Source organism: Ctenocephalides felis, unplaced genomic scaffold, assembly GCF_003426905.1.
Source record: "Ctenocephalides felis isolate EL2017-DRISC unplaced genomic scaffold, ASM342690v1 CF-g0.4_SCAFFOLD_03571, whole genome shotgun sequence".
In the NCBI taxonomy this organism is placed as follows: Eukaryota; Metazoa; Arthropoda; class Insecta; order Siphonaptera; family Pulicidae; genus Ctenocephalides; species Ctenocephalides felis.
In genome coordinates this window covers 8,666,322-8,687,075 of record NW_020539725.1, presented here as the reverse complement: position 1 = coordinate 8,687,075, position 20,754 = coordinate 8,666,322, and the positions used below count along the sequence as shown (strand labels likewise).

Here is a 20,754-nt window from a genome sequence, read left to right as displayed (position 1 = left end):
TTATAGCAATGAAAAGAGCCCGTTTCTAGATTTTATGTCAAACCGGTGTAAATATATTGGAATTTTATAAACGAATACACAAAACCGGCTTTATGTAAACAAAACTCATTTCTAACATTTGTTTATGTTTTCAGAATAGTTATGAAACAATTTCATAACAAATCTTTTCTAAACATAAATTAACTGTTTAATTGATTCTTTTGTAGATTATGTGTACTTTGAAAGTTCTTCAACATCACCATATCAAATTCGTCGCATTGAAGAATTAAACAAAACTGCTTCAGGAAATGTTGAAGCAAAAGTTATGTGTTTTTATCGAAGGAGGGATTTGCCAGGGAGTCTTGTGCAACTTGCTGATAAACATCAAGGTGTTATAATTTGCAATAAGTTTTACTCGATTTTTAATTTGTCAATCTTGTGTTATATACAATGTGAACATTTTAGTTGCTACTTCTGAGGATTCTCCAGTTGCTATGAAATTAAAGAAAATGTGGCTAAAAACACCTGTAAGTGAAGAGCAAGCTGCACAAGCAGTTTTGGACCCAGCAATTGGTTAGTACTAATATAAATATATTATTGAAAATATTCAAATTATAAGTTATAGAAGTATTACTTTTAAATGGGGCCGATGCAAGTTAACATACATCTTAATAACACACACTCAATCAATATAAATATTTTCAGTGCTTTAATTCAACATATATTTTTAAAATTGATGTGTCGAAGTCATTAATAATTTGCCACGATTGCATTAAGAATATATATGATAAATAATGTAGTGGACATGTTCATACATATGATATATACATACCATTAAAGTAAAATTAAACTGAAACAAAATTACTAAATATTTCAATCGTTTTGAGCATGAAAATATTAAAAAATAAACTCATAATAAATGCCTATCCTCAAAAAAGATATTCAATGTATAAAAATGATCATACTAGTTGGGTTTGTTCAAATTAAGAATTGATTATTCTTAATTTGAACAAACAAATTGAAATTGATTATACGTGTGAGTGAAAATGTTTTACTATTCGTATTTGTTACAATAAGAAATTATTTTATAGCTGCTTTAGATGAAGATCATTTGATGAATAATTCAAGTTCCAATGTGGGCGGTGGAGGATCAGAACGTGTGAGTGAAAATGCTTTACTAACACCCAAACAAAGACTGAGAGCAAAACACAGGGAATTATTTTTATCTCGACAAGTGGAAACTTTACCTGCAACTCATATTCGAGGAAAATGTAGTGTCACATTACTTAACGAGACTGAAGCATTGACCAGTTACTTGAATAAAGAGGTAAATGCAATTAAAACATTGATCAAATTATTCTATGTGTGATTTATAATATAAAATAAATTTAGAACTAAAATACCAAGAATTAAACATGAAAATTTGTCTTAATTTCATGAGATAAGATTAAATTATAATTATAGATATAGTAAATAATACATTAAATAATTCTAATTAAAGAAATTATTTTTTAGGATGCATTTTTCTATTGTCTAGTATTTGATCCTACACAGAAAACACTTCTAGCTGATAAAGGTGAAATTCGTGTGGGTAGTAGATACCAAACTGAAATAATTCCTTTACTGCAGGTAAATTAAACATATTCAAATAATAAATATATATGTACATACATACATACATACATACTGATTATTAAATATGCAGCCTGGTGAGAAAGATCCACGAGATTCTGAAGTCACTGAACAACTTGTATGGACACCAAGACATCAACTTACAGATAGGCAAATAGATCAATTTCTGGTTGTCTCAAGATCTGTTGGAACTTTTGCACGAGCTTTAGATTGTAGCAGTTCTGTTAAACAACCATCATTGCACATGAGTGCAGCAGCTGCTAGTAGAGATATAACATTGGTAAGAATTATGTTCAAATTATACATAGTGAGTTTATATAGAATACATTTGAATGGATTTGGATATATTTGGATTTTTATATCTAATGTTATTTTTTTATTTGTCTGTACACATCTTGAATAACGCAATATTTGCAATAGCATTTTACATATAGTTGCAATATTTTTATTTTGTAAATGATCAATTATTATAGTTTGAGCATAAAAACACATTGTGATTTCAAAAGGTATTGATTTTCTCTAATGAGAAGAAATAGAACCTTTTCTTGTATTTTTTTTTAACCAAGGTCAATTTATTTAAAAGGATTTATGTATGATATTTTTGTATTATATTTTTCATAATAATATGTTTGACTTTTGTGATTATTTTTAGTTCCACGCAATGGATACACTACACCAGCACCAATACAGATTGGATGCTGCAATTGGATCACTGGTCCCATCATCCGGTCCAGTTTTGTGCCGAGATGAAATGGAGGAATGGAGTGCTTCTGAAGCAAACTTATTTGAAGAGGCTTTAGAAAAATATGGCAAAGATTTCAATGACATTAGAACAGACTTTGTGAGTATGATATCGTTCATTTTTAAATTAAATTTGATAATTTAAAACACAATAAATATTATGTTACTATATTGTTCCCATTCTATACAATATTCTCAATTCCATATTACTAGTTCACATATATTTGTAAAGTTATAATTATTATTAATAAATTAGTTGAATAATTATAGTGGAATAGTTATAATTATTATTAGTAAATTATAAGAATATAATTTTAATATACTTTTATAAATTTTTAGTTACCATGGAAAACATTAAAAAATATCATAGAATACTATTATATGTGGAAAACAACCGATAGATATGTGCAGCAAAAACGAGTGAAGGCTGTTGAAGCAGAATCAAAATTAAAACAAGTCTACATTCCAAATTAGTGAGTGAAGTAATATATCAGAATTGATTTTTAATTTATCAACATCAAAATATAAAATTACTATATTTTTAAAAACAATATTGTGAAAATAACACTTTTTAACTAACGATTTGAAAAGCTATTTGAAGGCTAAAATAATTTTAGAAAAACATATACAAAATTTATAGTTAAAAAATAGGTTTTCAGTAACACTCTTTTTTTAGTTCCAATGGAAGTACAGATCCTGTAGCACCATCAGGGAAAAATTGTGAAAGTTGTGGAGGTAAGTTTTGATCTAATTGCAAGAACAATATGTATAATTAATAATTTAAAAATAATAATACATTTTTGTTTAGTCACTTCATCCCCTCAATGGTATCAGTGGGGCCCAGGGCACATGCAATGTAGGCTATGCAACAGTTGTTGGCAATATTGGAAAAAATATGGAGGGCTCAAAAATCCTGCTCGAATACTAGAAAATGAACAAGATATTGCAAATGCTGTTAAGAAAAGAACAGGTAATGTAAAACCTTGAAATTTATAAATATTTGTCTATATAATCAATATTTTACTAGCAACAGTTTTATGTTAGATTAATCTTGTTTGGTGTTTATTGTTGAGTAGTTTTATCCCTTATTCTATTCATGTTTTGAAATTAATCAATTTTTCAGTTTGAATAAACATAATATTGTTTAATAAATATTAAACTTAAACTTCATTGCATTTGCAGATTTAGAGCTTACAGTTTTGAGTGGCACAGGAGATATAACTGATATTCAAGATGCAGAACGGCTTTTGCAGAATAGTGGACAACTAGGTTCTGGTGGAGTTGCCACTGGTGTAGGTGGCGCAACACATCGTCCACATAGGTGCACAGTTGCTGGGTGTGGAAAGGTATTTATTAAACATAGAATTTCTAGAGAAAATAACTAATATTTTATTTACTTTTATTTATTATTAATATATTTGTATAGGAATTCAAATTACGAGCACATTTAGCTAGACATTATGCAACAGTGCACTGTGTGGCTATGAGGTCGGGTAGTCCCAGGCCTGTTATGAAAACACGAACAGCATTTTATCTACATGCAACAGCCATAACTAGAGCATCAAGAATATTGTGCAGACATTTAGTAAAAGCGAGACATGCTGCAAGAGCACCATTCTACCCAATAAATGCAGCAGCAGTAAAACAAGAATGTTAGTATGCAATTTTTTTATATTTAGTTTTTATATAAAATTAACCATTTATAATATTTATGAATTATTAATAACTATTGTCTTTGTTACAGGTGCATTAGCCATGGCTGGAAGAACATTACCAGAATTAAAACAACTTCTCGTATATCGCAAAAAAGATCGGGGAAGCGTGACGCAAATTGCCAATAGATTAGGCAATCCTGGTACAACTGTTGCTGACTGGCTTATACTTACATTAAAAGAAGTAAGAATATGAAGTGAATTTACTTTGAACTTGAATATAAAAATATTTTGTATTGTTTATTTTTTAGAATATGCCAAAACCAGAAAAAGTATCTTTCCCAAAACCACCAATTGCTGCCGACGGTTCATTGATGTACGAAAGGGTGCCTAATAAATCAGATCTTATTGAAAAGACACCAATAAATTGTGTTGTGCCACCTACAACTGTGAAACGTAGGTTTGACGAAGTCAATGGTTTAGAACGTAAGGACATGTTTCAAATCTCCTTCACAATATTTAGGATCAGCAGTAAATAATACAAATTATATAAACTTTTTAGCGGCAGCAGTTGCAGCGCCGCCAGCAAAAAGACCAAACAAAGACCCTATGCCTCAACACAGGCCAAGTCCGGAACAATATGCAGCTATGCTTGCAGCAGCTCAGGCAACAGGCCAACCACTTCCACGACATATACATCACGTAAGTTACCAAGATGTATTAAAATATGCTTATATTTCGAAATAGTCATTTCTCTCTATATCAGTGTGCTGGTCAAATAAAATATTTTCATTTTGAAGGAGATTTTCCTAGTTATTCAATGTTGAATGAAAATTGAGCTTTTTATCAATCTTGACCAGTTAAAATATTGTTTATGATAGAATGACAATCGAACAAGCATAGTTGAAATTTTTTTCTAACATTCAGTTTAATGGTAAGCCGAAGATAGCTCAGCTCAGTCGTAGTGGATCTGGACGTAAACAAGTTATAAGTTGGATGGATGCACCAGATGACGTATATTTTCGAGCCACTGAAACTAGCAAGTAAGTTGATATATCTTTTTTATGTCCCTATGTTGAATTTATATATGATTTTATTCCAAAAATCAGTAATACAGAATTACAAGTGACCTGACATACGAGTGTTTCGATATATGGCCGGCTAAAGCGGTTCGTTGCTTTGAGCGAGTAATAATTTCATAGCTATTTTATTTGACCGAAAAATTTTGTCGGTCGCGCCGACGATTTTCCTACCAAAAAAAATATTTTGGCTGTTCCATGATAGTAAATTATTTTTGAGTTAGTTTTTCAATTATTCATTAATAATATATTAATTATATTAATCATGTAGTAATACTCACGCGAATATATCGAGAATAATTTAAAATATTAACTATATATTAATAATGTTTGTACAAATAGATATGTTAAGTTCATGTTTGTTGATATTTCGAACATTTACAAAATAATATTTATTTCTATAACTAGGGGTCCAAAGAAAACTAAAGACTAAGGGTCTTACAATAATTTTATAAGCAACTTTCTGAGCTCTAAAATTTTGTAGATAAAGATTTCCCAAAAAAGAAAATTTATTTTCAATATTCAAAAAACTTCACAAATTCCTCAGTGTTGGACAAATTAATGACATTACAATGTATTTGTTGGAAAAAATTGCTTCGATATACGAGCTATTTAACATACGAGCGTGATTATGGAACAAATTGAACTCGTACTTTGAGATACCACTGTACCTTCATGTTTAAATTATGAAAAACATATTCTTAGTGAATTATATTATGATCAGGAATTAAAGCAATTCTTTGAAAAACCATAAAATATTTGTGACAATCCTACAGGCATTTGCCACATTTGTTTAATCTGATAAAATATTAAAATAACAGAACTGCTATTTTTTACTACTATAATACCACATTGAAATTACTAACAATTAAATTAAATTAAAATTAAATCATGTAATTAAATTGTGATTTGTAAACGTGATTGCAATTGTGCAGAATGATTGATTTATTATTTCAGCAATGAAGATTGACATTTAATTTTTTTTTTAATCAGAAGGGCGAGGCGATCCTTATCTTCCACTGAATTACGGCGAGCGGCCCGAAAACCGTGGCGAAATTTACCAATTCGACCAATGACTGATACACAGTTGGTAATATTAGACTGACATGAGGCTCCCAGACCTTACACAATGGAGGCATTGCTCGGATGAACATGTGACTTGAATATTGTCGCATTGTTTCATATTCATTGTACTATTGTATAAATTATTTGTGGTTGTGCTACAAGGCATTGCAGTGGTTATGTAATATAGACTCAAAGAGCCTTCTATTGCCAATATTCCCCTTATCTGACATGCACAACATAATGGACTGTAATCGCGCGTTGTGCATTTTTAAAACTCTCCTAGATATATTTTTACTTTTTTATAAATAGAAATATGCTTAAATATATAACATTATTATTTAATGATTTAATTAGTGTATTTCATAGTGTAGAGAACGGTAATCAATTTTAATTAATTTATTCTATTAAACGATAACTTGAATTTTTTAATCTAAATCAGTTGGTGTCATATATTCCAGCAAATTGTATCAATTGGATAATATTTTACAGAATTAAATCAATGTGATGTTTCAGTAAACAGTTTTAACGACCTCACCTCAAGCCCAATATTTATAAAATATATGGTTTGTCATGAAATGTAAAATGTGTACTACATTATATATCTGTGTGTTCTGTAGTAAATATTCAAATAATCTTTTATGAAATTTGAGAAGGTGATGCAATACTAAATAAGAAATTTTAACTATTTAAATTTTAATTGTTTTATTTATAAAACCATCTCATATCATGTCATAATATATAGTTTTATAAAATAGAGTAATCTGTTGTAAGCATTGACTATTGAATTTTATTTTATACTCACTGAAAATTACATTGAAATGTGTAAATTATGATTTCTGAGATACATGTAATTTATTTAATTAATTAAGTCAATAGTTTTGGCACATAATATTTTATTGTAATTAAATAAAAGATTCCAATATTATTCTTATTTCATTTATGGTGAGCCAATTATGCATGAAATAGTTATTCATGATAGTATATTTGATTACAAATTCAATGTAAAGAAAAATTATAGTGTTGCTTCTGATGTTACCAATATTATTAAAAACTACAAACTACTGTATTTTTAAGCTATTGTTTTGATACGTAACAAATTGCAATTCATGAATATGAATTTCTAAAGAATTTTAGTTTGGTTTGTTGGTATTGGCTTGGTCATAAAAATTAAGACAATATATAAAGTCATCTAGGTAATCTTGATAATCATTTATTAAACATTGCGATGACCTATTGCCAATACCTCATGAAGGGGATACGTTTATCATTTACTCTTCGTGTCGACGCTTGAATAAGTTTAAAAAAATAACACTCATTGTTAATATTTGAATTATCAGACAAAAAAATAGTTGCAAGCAGTTTAAATGACTATGAGTATATTTCTGCACAAATATCCAGAGCAGCCAGAAGTATACCAAGGGTAGTTAGAACATATTTTGTTTACTGTTTCTCAATAAAAATAAGTACATTAATTCTGGTTATGAAATATACATTATACATTAGCAAAAACTTATAAAAATATTAATATTTTAAATATATTTATAGTTCCAAGTCCTGTTCTTTTTCAGGAATAATTTCGAAAATTGATTTACTTGATCAAAGTGTTAAGTTCAAGTTATTTTCTTAAAAATCGTGAGACTCTTTTCTTAATAAAGTATTTCTACTATTGTGTATGTTTAAAATATATATTTGAATATAATTGCGTTTCAGTATGCGATTTTAATCATTATTATGTCATTGAAATTTAATTTTGCTTGTAATAACTGTAACTTGTAATAAGAAAACTTAGTAGTGGACGATAGATAACAGTAGAGAAACGAGAAAAAATATTTTAATTTTAATTCATTTATAAAATTATTTCTGAAACAGTATGGAGTATAATTATATACTTTGTAATATCAAAATTATAAAATTGAAAATGCATTTTATTCTTAAATTTCCTTGCCACGCCCCGTCGTTACAACGGGTACTTCATAATCTTTATTATACCATATTGTAGAACTACCAGAATATGATATTTATTAGAATAGTATATTTATGTATAAAATTAAAATTTATTTGCTTGAAATAGAAATTTGGACATGAATAAAATATGAAAAAACATTGAATATTTTTATTGAAATTTAGTGTAAAATTTAAATTTCCGCTCTCGTAACCTTTTCAAGGTCAAACGATCAAAAATCTTATCTATTCCATCTGGCAATACAATACACGGCGTAATGTTGTGCAGCCTTTAACAGTTTGACAGTTCGATTTTCGTGCTCGTAAATTGTGTCTTGTTATAATACATGTGTGCTGTCTTTATTGCATAGTTTTAAGTGCAAATTATAATACTAGTGTCGATAAAGTGGGAAAATAGAGGTACGTTCAATCAAAATTCATTTATTATTAGTGTAAATGAAATAGAAATATTCTTAGAGGCGTATTCATGTGCCCATAATACGAGACCTTGGGTGTGCTTGAAGCCGAATATAAGATTTGTAACGAAATACTTTATTTGTTTTAAATAATTTGAATACAATGTTGTTAGTGAAGGGATAATGAAATATTTATTTACTCTTATTAATCATGATATTAACTATATGCGCAAACCCTTTCGCTTGTAAGGAAATTTGTACAGGGCGCATATGCATAGGGTATATAGTTTTAAATATGAGCTTCTTGGTGTGCTTCTGGTTTAAGTATTGATTTTTCTCCGGTTTGATATTGGGGCGTATTATTACAGAACGCATTATACAGATAATACATTTTTTGGGAAAGCCTAAACATTTTGCTCCAAAAATAATTCATGATTTGTTTTGATACATACATTTTTTTCTGCATGGTTAAAAAAATTATATCGTTTATATTTTTATTAAAAAGTGTTCTATATTTTTAACCATCACATGCTATCAAATCAAAATACATTTGATAATATATTGACAAATTCAATGTAACTTGAAATAAATAATATTTTACGATTTCAATTTTCTGAACTAACAAGTCATTTCCCAAAAAATATTTATTTCTATCCACAAAATTTTTCTTTTATGAATATTTGCTATGTTTGATATGGGATATCCCCTTCTTCAACTTTAAAAAACTTTTTTTTTAAATTAGACACTCACTAAAAATCAAATAATGCATTCATTAAAAATTTTAACTGAAAATATTTCGAGCATCGAAATAACTATAAATATTTACTCCTCGATAACATTCCTTTTGTGCACAATTATCGTTAATTTTAATATAAGCATTGATTAATTAATTTTGCTATATTGGATTATTCTTCTGTCATCTACAAATACTACATTAAAAATTCAAATACGAGTATTTGATTTTGATGGAGAAGTTTTAATCTAGAAAGTTTGAAGTTTGTTACATGTAAAGTTACTATTCAGAAAGGTGATTGGTTTATCAAACTTCCCGGAGTTAATAAGAAAGTATTCTCAATTCTGATCTAGAATTAAAAAAGACGGTTTTTTTTCTTGAATATGTTTAACTATTGAAGAATACAAGAGGATTTTTCAAAAATCAAATTATTTTCGGAGATATAGCAGACCACAATAATCCTCCTCTGTTCTTTCCTCTCGAAACTTTAAACGCGTCTTTCTCGAAACTGTTTTTTTTATGATACCCACGATTTCTCAACTCCTACTAAACCGATTTACTTGAATTTTCTGCAGAGTCTTTTATAGACTTTTCTCAGTATGAACTAAGCTCATCCCCAAATTTTACTGTTTGAAAAAAATCAAAGTCAATTTTTTTACAGACAGTTGACAGTTTGTTAAAAATAATATTTTATTTTGTCCGTGGGTCATACGATTGTGACACTATTCTGGATTAATAATATATATAAATATTTCTTTAGATTATTTGGAGGGCTAAAATCGTAGATATGGTCAGGTGCCAATTTTTTGAGACCCCCTACTATTTTATCAACTTCTAGAATTACAACTTTGACTATTAATTTAATTTTTTTTATATTCTCAAAACTTTGATTAACGTGTAAAATAATATAGTAAAATTATTGTATTGGATAAAATTCAGCATCTATACCAGAAGACCCTCTTAAGATGGATTTTACGTTTCTATCGCATGTAATGGTTTATTTAGTTACATTTGACTTAATTTTCTAAATTGCTTATATTAATATTGAATATTTGAATACTATTTATTACATTTACTGAATGTCTGAAGAAATGAAACAAACTGTATATATATGGTGTAATTTCTGCTATTACTTGCTGTACTATTATTCTTCAATACGAGAAAAATGTGATTTTTATAATTAGAGGCAGGAAATTCTGAGCTTAATCATTTATTGACTTCCACAAGGAGAAGTTTGTTTTCGTCAAAAAATCCGATTCGCTAATTTTATGTTTTCTCGACGTTTTAAGCCATTCTGAATCGAATGAGACCAAATTTGGAAAAAGTATGTGTGTGTGTGTGAACAGATTTTTTGTCGTAAATCGACGTTTTCTCAAAAACGGCTAGATCGATTTCAAAAATTTAAAAGCCATTTGATGTATCTCGACGAGTATCAAGCAGTTTCTTTGTAAATCGCAGAAAAGTGAAAAAAATTTCGTCCACGTTTTAGCTCGCAATTCTGAATCGATTTTTAAAATTCAAAAACTCTTCGAAAGATATTGATTGGGAATCGTGCTGATTAGTTTTTGGTCTAGATCGGCCGAGCCGTTTTCTTGTAATAAAGTGTTAAAAATTTTTTTCGACGATTTTTATGATTTTTTATTTGACGGTAGATACCACAGTCTTAAAGACCATACTAAAATATTACGACCCTACGACAAGTCGTTTAATTTTAAAATTCTTCAAAGTTTGCAAAAACTAGTATCGTTTTTTTGGTATTGTTAAAATTAGACCTTTCATAGACTTTTGGCTCAAAAACGCCTGAACCGAATTTAGAAATTTAAATGCCATTTGATGTATCACGATGAGGATTATCGTTGGTGCGACGATCTGCCAATCCGTTTCTTTGTAATTTGGAAAAAAGTGTTAAACTTTTTGTCCACATTTAAGCTCATACCATATACTTGTTTATCAATGGCTCATTCTACCAAATCGATTTTAAAACATCAAAAACTGTTCGAGATATGTTAGTTGGGAATTAAACTGATTAGTTTTAGGTGAAAATCTACCGAGCCGTTTTCTTGTAATTAACTGTTGGAAAAAAATTAAGCCGATTTTAATGGAACTTTTTTTGGCGTGATATATCATGGTCTTAACTTACTTATATATTACGGCCTTACGACATGTAGTTTAATTTTAAAAATTCATCAAAGTTTGAGAAAATGAATAGTTTTTTTTGACATTTGTTAAAATTAAAAGTTGACGATTTACTTGGTATAACGATAGAGTACTTGGTCTTAATAAACATACTAAACCATTAAAGTCCCACGGAAACTCGTACAATTATAAAAATTGTTGATTTTTGAAAATTTGCTCTTTGCACTCCGAATACTTTTAATCACTCATAAATTAATATTTTTTATTGATTATTTACACATATCGGGTAGTTCATGTAACTTTCCTCAAGACAAAATACGAATACCAACTAGTTAACTTCCCGTAGGGCAAGTTATAGTAATCGCAAAAAAATCGAAAATGAAAATTTTTATATATCTTTACGTTTCAGAGGTTTCTGAATATTTTGGCATACCTTAGAAAAAATGGATGTATGCGTGTGTGTGTGTGTATGTGTGTGTGTGTGTATGTATGTATGTATGTATGTATGTACGTGTGTGTATGTATGTGCGGATACAAATTTTCGTCGACGATTTCAAGAACACGGATCAACCGATTTGAATAATTCAAAAAACATTCGATTCGTATTGATAAGGAGACGTGCTGATTAGCTTTTGGCGAAGGCAGGTCTAGCCGTTCCGAAGATACGGGGCAAAAAGTGACGAAAACGGTAACTCAGTTTTTAAGAGAACGGAGCGTCCGATTTGAATAATTCAAAAAACATTTCACTTGTATTGACAAGATGAAGAATCGATAAAATTTTCATGAAGGTAGGTCTAGCGGTTTCGGAGATATGGAGGAAAAAGTAAAAAAATGAGCCATTTGGCGGTCAAAAATGATCATTAGATATATGCACATCAAATTATCAGATATTTTATAGAGATTTTAACAATAAGTATACATTTTGTTAACATTCATATGGGTTCCGTACCAATTCTTATGCGTTAGACAGCGACGCGGCGCTTACGCGCTTTATATTTTGTCCCTATGCAGTACGATTGCTTTGAAAAAAAAGTTCAGATCTTCCACAATATGTCAAATAAAGAAAAAAAATTTTTTTTCAAAAAAAAAAAAATTAAAAAAAAAATTTAAAAAAAAATTGAAAAAAAAAGTAATTTTTTGCCCAATTTATAGTTTCTCAAAAATCTTATTTTTCAAAGTATTTTTTTTTTCAAAAATGTTAATCGTTTTTAAAAAAATAATAATTTTTGGTACGGGAAGTTCCAGCAATTTGCCTTAAGGCAGGATGCCTTAATTGCCTTAAGACAGAATTCCACTTACAGCTAGTTTTATGTGTTAGAAAGTAACAATGCAGTACATGAAGTGCTTTACAATGATAAAATTAGTTAAATGTCATGGTGCGTAGTACGTAAACATTAGCACTGCTTATAGATATTACATAAGTTTTTTGCAACTTTTTAATAATATAGCAATGACAAATTTCATTTGTAACAAGATGAATTCACATTAAAAGATATTCTTAAAAACCTCAAGTTACAACTTCACATTATTTAATTCCATCACAAAGTGGAGTAATTAGTACCAACACATCAGATTAGAGTTACTAATTGTTGAACGTAGTGACAACTACTTCTAATCTGGTAGGTTGAGTAGTTTCCTAACGATCCAATAAAAGCAGGAAATAATAATTTAATTATCTTGATATATTTTTTGCTTTATCTACAACACTTTTTTTTTTTGCTGAATACTGATTAACACGGAACTAAGTAGATTTATATGAGCACGTGATAATTTTATCTCTTCTCAACAGTTATCCGGGGTTCCGACCAGGAAACCATAATAAAGGAAGAGCATCGTAAAAGTTAGGCAGCAAGATGCCGGCAGCAGCGCCCGTCCAAGCCGAAAATGGCGGCGCGCCGAGGACGGAGCTGCAAGAGTTGCAGCTCAAAGCTGGACAAGTCACAGATGAATCATTGGAAGCAACCAGGAGGATGCTTTCGCTATGCGAAGAGGTCAGTATTTATTTTTTTACTTTATATTTTGAAATTCAGTTTTAAAATATGATTTTTATTATCTGATTATAAAGATTAATCTTTACAATCATTGGATAAAAGAGAATTTGCATAAGATACGAAGATATTTTGTAGAACTTAATCTTGGTTTTACAATTTAATTATTAATTATATTTAATTTAATACAATGGAAGGAAATCTGAACAGAGATGTTTGTTTTTTGTCTTTGATATAAATTTATGATAATAGCAATTGGATTATTTTCAATAACTTAAATAAGACATTAAAGTCTTGATTAACAAAAATAAATTGAAACAAAAAATATAACTATTAGTTCACTATCATGTGTATTTGATAGAAAGATCATAATTTTATTATACTTCGAGTAGGGGAAACACGGACAAAATAGTATATATGGACAGAATGACTCAGTAACCAAAATTGGTCTAGTTTTAAAAACGTTTCCGCGACTGTATAACGTGACAAAAGGCTTTTCTCGTGTATTTTGGAGCCTTATTTATTAACTTCCCGTAGGGTAAGTTATTGTAATGGGCCGAAAATCGAAATTGAAAATTTTTACATTTCTCGACGTTTTGAATGTTTCTGAACATTTTGGCATACCTCAGAAAAAATGGATGTGTGTGTGTGTGTGCGTGTATGTACGTATGGATACAAATTTCCAGTCATGTTTTTGGGCGCACGGATCAACCGATTTGAATGGTTGAAAAAACATTCGATTCCTATTGATAGGGAGATGAGCTGATTAGTTTTTGGCAAAGGCAGGTCTAGCAGTTACGTAGATAAAGAGCAAAGAGTGCAGAAAATAGAAATCGAGTTTTTGAGAGAACGGAGCATTTGATTTGAATGATTGAAAAAACATTCAATTATTAATGATTGGGACAAGTGTTTATTAGATTTAGATTAGCCATTTCGATGATACGGAGCTAAATGTGTAAAAAATGGCAGTTTTTGAGAGAACTAAACGTCCGATTTAAATGATTCAAAGAACTTTTTGCTTGCCTGAACAAATAATTTATTTTGGAAAAAAATTTTTGTTTCAACTTTTTTCTTTTTTTTTTCAAAAAATGTTTTTTTGTATATCGGAAATAATTCAGATTTTATTTTTAATTTTGAATATAGTTCTAATATACTTTAAACAAATAATTTCAACTTTGCAATTCAGTTTATATAATTCTTATAAATATTAGACAATGTTACAATTTTTATAATAATCTATTTCAAAACATTCAGTATTCCTCGAACATTCCGTTAAGGTATGGTAAGTTCCAGCAATTTGCCTTAAGGCACAATGCTATACACCCCACTAGTTGTTATTTGTTATAATTTCTATCAAAAACTTATGCCAGTGCCCGATGTTCAGATCAATTTTATTGCAATTATCAGGAAATTGATGAAATTTTTATTATTTTTTAATTTTTGTTCACTTTCGGACAAAATGACATACTTATAGCGTGGACAAAATGACATAGTACTATTATGCAAGAACTACAAGATAGTTCATTCGAGGCCAAGAAAAAAGAAAATTGAAAACTGTCAAGGGTGATCAAGGGTGATTGGCTTTTAACTTATACCATAACTATTTCTAAAACAAGACCAAAGGATCCATCGGTTAGAAGAAGAACTTTTCCCACTCTGAGTTTGATAAGATTGGTTTCGATATATGATTTGTTCCCTTTTGGGCTCATATGCTTCATGTGCCGATGTACCAAAGATGACCAAACAATTTATTTGTGAACTGCCTTCTTAAAAATAGTACCTCAATATGTCTTTGCCCGATATGTTATTTTGTCCGTACTCTATAGGCAAAATGGTTTTTATAATTGGTTGCATTTTTCTTTAATAAATGTGTTATTATAGTTACTAATTAGTTAAGACTTTGTTACTGGTAGTCAACGAATCCATGATGAGTGAAAACGATTGAGGTTAAATTAAATAAATAAATATCATTATATAACAAAAGAAATATATAATTTTGTCCGTACTTCTCTATTAAAAACTGAATGTAAATTTAAATTATTTTATTTAATATTACTGAATGTAACTCCAAATGTTTGTATTGAGACTTACATTGTTATTATTTTCAACACATTATGCTACGTTTTTAAACAATAATGATATCATATATAACTAGAAAGAAATTATCTCACGAACATTTCAATGACATCATAGAATATTACATCATGCTTTAAAATGAATAATTTCAAATGGATGAATAAACAAATTTGATATGAAACAGATATTGAAAATACCACGAAATTAATTTTGATACATATTTTACCTTAAATGCTATTATTTAGAGTACAATATTAGAAATTCAAATTCTATGCAAATTCTCTATTATCTGAGTCAAATACCATTGATAGGATATCATGACCTAAGTGGTCATTAGAAATGATATTCTACTAATCATTATAAATTATATATATTTATAATATAATAATTATAGGATATACTTATCTAGAAAGGTTTACTATAAAACTATTGAATGATGTTTTAGATTTGAAGATATTATTGGTAACCCTAGGAAAATATCGGATATTTATTATGTATATATATAATATACTGGCATTATATTTTATCATAATACAGATTGATAAAATCCGTGTTTTGTATTCATATGTTATCGTCAATGTAAAACTAAAATAATTATACGTTGTACTAAAATAATTTTAAATTTATTATAAGCAATCATGTTATATGTTATTGCGAATTAAAATAAACAACGTACGCGAAATCGAAAAAAATGTAACTGTTTATGGTATTTCATGTTAAGGATTTAAAATAATAAGGTAAAAAAATCGAAAAAAGATGTTTTAGTCGATGTGCTATAAAATGTTGTTTTGTTTGAGAGCTTTGTATGTTGCAACTGAAATTTAAGTATTTTGTTCAAATTGATGTTTATATTAATATTTTTATTTATCAATAACAAAATATCAATGTTTTAATTTTCATATATAAATTTTGCATAATAATTAAAAATACATTTAACGTATTATGTTTCTCTTACTGTTAGAGCTTTTACACTAAGTTCTCTGAAATTCTCTAATGTTTAATGAAATATTTCCTACTTATCTTGATTTCATACTTTTCAAAACTGTCGTAGAGAAGTTGAAAAAGTATTTTCATTACACAAATGGTTTCGTGGGCCATAATTTTCCGTTATTTCGCTTAATGAACAAAACTTATGTGAAATACTGCTTATGATTTACTCGTCCTCGCGTTCCGGAACAGAATGACGTTATATTTTCAAGCACATATAAACGTTTGATCGAACGTGAGAAATTCCTTCGAGGTCATAGGTCAGTGTCAGATGTAGACCCATTTAAAGGGAATTAATGTTAATTTAGACATTTTTGAAAAAAAGTTATTAGAATTCATGCCTATTATTCAAGCAATGATGGTTTATATAGGCTTCGACGGATGAGGAAGATGTCTAAAATGTTCTAATTTCCAATGTTATTAGACGTCCTGCTAAAAATATGTTGGTCTAATTGTTCCATGAACATATCGAGCATTGATGGCGTGCGAATTTATTCAATCTTACCATTGCATTAGGTTGGCAACTAACTAGTAATAAGGTGACCATACGTCCCGGAATCTGAACCTTGGGTTCAATGAGGTTATTTGCTGACGGGTACAGGGCTTTTAGATATTTCCCCAGTGGGGAATTCCTTACATAAATATATTGATTGTTAATTTATTAAATCTTGCGGCCACTTTCTTTTTAATCTTCTCGTTGTAGCTATTTTTTTCACAGCAGATCTATTATTAGAGTGTTTGGATGGTATGCGCTCTTTGATGATATTTCGTACTTCTCTCCTTGATAACTTCCTGTATATATTTGATGTTTATTTGGAGACATACCAGGGCGCGTTCACTATAACTCGTAGTATTTTTGACTACGCTCTTTGAATTGTTTTTATATTGGACGTGCTCGCACATGCCCATACCTCGATACCGTATGTCCATATTGGTACAATTATGGCTTTATATATTAGGATCTTGTTCTCATATATTATTTTGGATCTTCTTTCAATTAACCAGTAAAGTTCACGAAATTGTTTGTCTATTTGCTTACGCTTTGTCTTGATGTGGGTGCTCTATGTCAGCCCTCTGTCGAGGTGAAGTTCTAAGTATTTTACAGAGTTGCTTTTTGGAATTTCTACATTGTTGATTTTTATATTTGGGCAATCTCCTAAACTACAGGTTGAAATTAAATTTTTATAGTTACTTGATAATGAAATTACAACAACCCATCAGATATCTGAAAATGAAATGCCTTAAGAAAAGCCAGTGTCAAAATTGGTTGGCCAAATTTCATTCTGGTGATTTTTAACTCAAAGATGAAAAAAGCTTTGGTCGTCCAGTTAAAGTCGATTAGAAATAAATTGTCTACATTTACTCTTACGAAGCAACGATTAATTCTGAAGACTTCATTGGCCAACTTACATTAAACAACGCAGTTGATGAAAAGCGGATTGATTTGACAAATATAAGCGATTGTTTACTCCACTTTTATCTTCATATATTTGGCCACTCGGCAAAGATTATTAAAACTGGGTTGGAATGTTTTGGCACACTCACCATATAATTTAGTATTGCACCTTCTGATTGGAATCTGATTACTTTTGATCTTTACAAAACTCCTTGAATGGTAATTCAAGGTAATTTCAATGATTATGATGGCGCCATATTGTACCTGATTCATTTTTTTTGCTACTAAAAACCAGATGTTTTATGAAAGTGAAATAAATTACTGATCATGGTGAACAATGCATTACAGAATAAAGTTATTTATTTCCACGAAAAAATATCTTTAATTTTCTAATAAAAATCTGCATTTAATTCAGTTGCCAACCTGACTTCTGTATATAATTGCATTTCAATTAAAAGATTCCCTGACGAAATACGCGGTTTCTGAAACTTGTTTCAAATTTTAACAATATTTCTAAGAAATTTAATGCTTGAATGAATCACTATGATTTGTCTCGTCACTGGAATCGTGTTTTTATTGTTTTAATCGCTGGCTTCTTCTTCAATATCTTTATTGCCGCAATCTGTTTTGAATCTGGAAATACTTATCTCAATTGCCTGTCTGCCCAAATATTATCCGACTGTATTATTCATAATTAATGGAAATAAGCCTTTTCCATCCGTTCTGTATATTTTTTTTTCAAAGTTATCATAACATAGTATGGGAACTGTTGTACTGTACAGTTTTGGATTCATTGCAATTAATTTCTATTTTTAAAAATCATTCGTAATTAATTGGTCTGCACATGCAAGTAAAAGTTTCTTTTTATTTCGTTTTAATTGTATATAGATAATAATGATTGAAAATGAACGGTTCGGACTATTTAACAGATGTTGTTTTATCAGGAAGTAATGTTTGTCTGCTACTTTCATGGTTTTTCCATATTTAAATACGAAAAGGATTTTCTTTAAAAAGTCTATGTTGAAAATGTATGTAGCTTGAACACGTCATTCTGTTCTGCACTTACGTATAGTAAGTTTCTGAAACTCGAATCGCATCATGCGGATATTTGAAGAAAAATACACTGAGGTACACATGAAAGAGATTCTCTACATAATGTATCGAAGACGTACTAGAACTATTGAATACTAGGAGTATTCAAACTTTCAATTCGGTTTGAATTTATGATAAATAAGAATTTTTCAGCATTAAAATGTATATAAATGCAAAGCCAAGAGACATGAGAAAAAAGTCAAGTTTCAATGTATCGTGCGGATTCTAGTGATTGTTTGTGAATTTACTTCTTCCAGTAAGATGTTATTTGACCTCTAAATTATATTTATAACTAGGCTTAAATAAATTGAAAACAAAGGTGTTAATTTATGTAGGTAATTTCAAAACGATTATGGAAAATCTTTTCATTTTTAATTAACAATTTGCAAATTTGTTTGAAATCATTTTATGATAACCAGATATATAGTTTTTGACAAAAATATTCTGACAATAGAATACAACTATTAAATGTGTAAATTGTATTTTTTATTAGCGCTAAACGTCGGTAGTAGTATCAGAATATTTATTTCAAAATATATAATAACGGTACATCTCAAATATTTATTGTTTATGATATAACTTAAAATTTTAAAATTTAATCAAGTTCAGTTCAATTATTGGTAAAATTATTAAAATCAATTATAAATCTGGCTGCGCTTATTATACAACTAGTTTTATTGATACATATTAAAGTATTTTGCAGCCCAATCGTCGAATTAAAAAAAAGATTAAACAGATTTTTTTTATTCCAACGTTTTGACACTTAGTAATCTAAAAAATATATTACAATAAATAACAATAGTTGATATTAAATAAAAAATATAAAAAGGAGAAATTATATACATACCAAACCAGAAAAACACAAAAAAATTATATAAAATATATTGAACACTAAAGTTGTGTAAAACAAATCTATCATAACTAATATATTAATAAAATAGAATTAAAGGAAAGGCCATGGTATGATGTTCAATCGTTGTGCATTGTGACACAACTGATCAAGGTTTCGCGGCACGTGCGGTAGAATGAGTGAATGCGGGGTGTAAAGAAACAAAAGAGGAATGAGAAACAGAGAAGTGATAAGGGATTTTTGTTACACAAGTTTAGTGTTCAATAAATTTTATATAATTTTTTGGTGCTTTTCTTGGTTTGGTATGTATATAATTTTCTCCTTTTTATATTTTATATATTTAATATCAACTAGTTTTATTTATTGAAATAAAAAATTATATTTTAATTATTTTTAATTCGACGATTGGGCTGCAAAATAATTCATATATATTATGATGTATATATAATATATAACAAGTGCAATCTTGGTTATATTAGGTTCAAATGCACCAAGAATAAATAGAAAAAAAACCAATACATAATTCTTCAATGGATTCATGCTATTACTATGGCGCTAAAAATTTTGAGTTTCAGAAACTTTCTTTTGTATAAAATTCGAATTGATAAGTATTTAAAATTTAAATTAATAATGCTCGGGTCTGAATTTACAATTAGTTTAACATAATAAACTTCAAAATTTATTTAAGCTTTTATGTTTTTACATAAAAACACGCATACACTCGAAGCACACATACGCATGTATGCGTTTTATGTGTACATATATATTAATGTATATGAGTGTAATATATTATAATGAATAATAATATTATTATTAATCAATGTGCATTTGTTGGCCATCGTAGATAGTACTACTACTATTAGACTTGGAAAACTCATCTTGCTATCAAAACTGTTCGAGCTAATTTTAAATATATTTTCTCAGACAGACGAAAAACTAACTTTTGGCTAGATTGCAAATTGGACATTATAAGAATAAATTTGTTGTTTTT

General features: G+C 28.8%; 2 protein-coding genes across 6 annotated transcripts in view; both read left to right on the top strand.

Annotated features, from left to right (window-relative positions):
• The window catches only part of LOC113384599 (synaptosomal-associated protein 25-like), an 87,534-nt gene that overhangs the window by 2,051 nt on the left and 64,729 nt on the right, over nucleotides 1-20,754 (top strand). For 2 of the 4 annotated variants that reach the window (XM_026622341.1, XM_026622346.1), the window contains exons 1-2: nucleotides 8,378-8,509; nucleotides 13,164-13,365. In XM_026622341.1, the coding sequence (XP_026478126.1) occupies nucleotides 13,228-13,365 (138 nt within the window). In that variant the 5' untranslated portion in view covers nucleotides 8,378-8,509; nucleotides 13,164-13,227. Of the gene's footprint in view, nucleotides 1-8,377; nucleotides 8,510-13,163; nucleotides 13,366-20,754 lie in introns of those variants that run through there. The other 2 variants (XM_026622344.1, XM_026622343.1) reach the window with 2 other exon arrangements.
• LOC113384597 (metastasis-associated protein MTA1-like) lies at nucleotides 207-6,519 on the top strand (the record flags this gene model as incomplete). Of its 2 annotated transcripts, none has more annotated exon segments than XM_026622338.1 (16): nucleotides 207-368; nucleotides 445-552; nucleotides 1,071-1,306; nucleotides 1,495-1,608; nucleotides 1,685-1,891; nucleotides 2,264-2,452; nucleotides 2,692-2,825; nucleotides 3,029-3,087; nucleotides 3,161-3,322; nucleotides 3,535-3,698; nucleotides 3,779-4,004; nucleotides 4,097-4,248; nucleotides 4,316-4,490; nucleotides 4,567-4,706; nucleotides 4,932-5,047; nucleotides 6,077-6,519. In XM_026622338.1, coding segments are annotated over 16 exon segments (2,456 nt in total), but the record flags the coding sequence as incomplete, so codon positions are not given.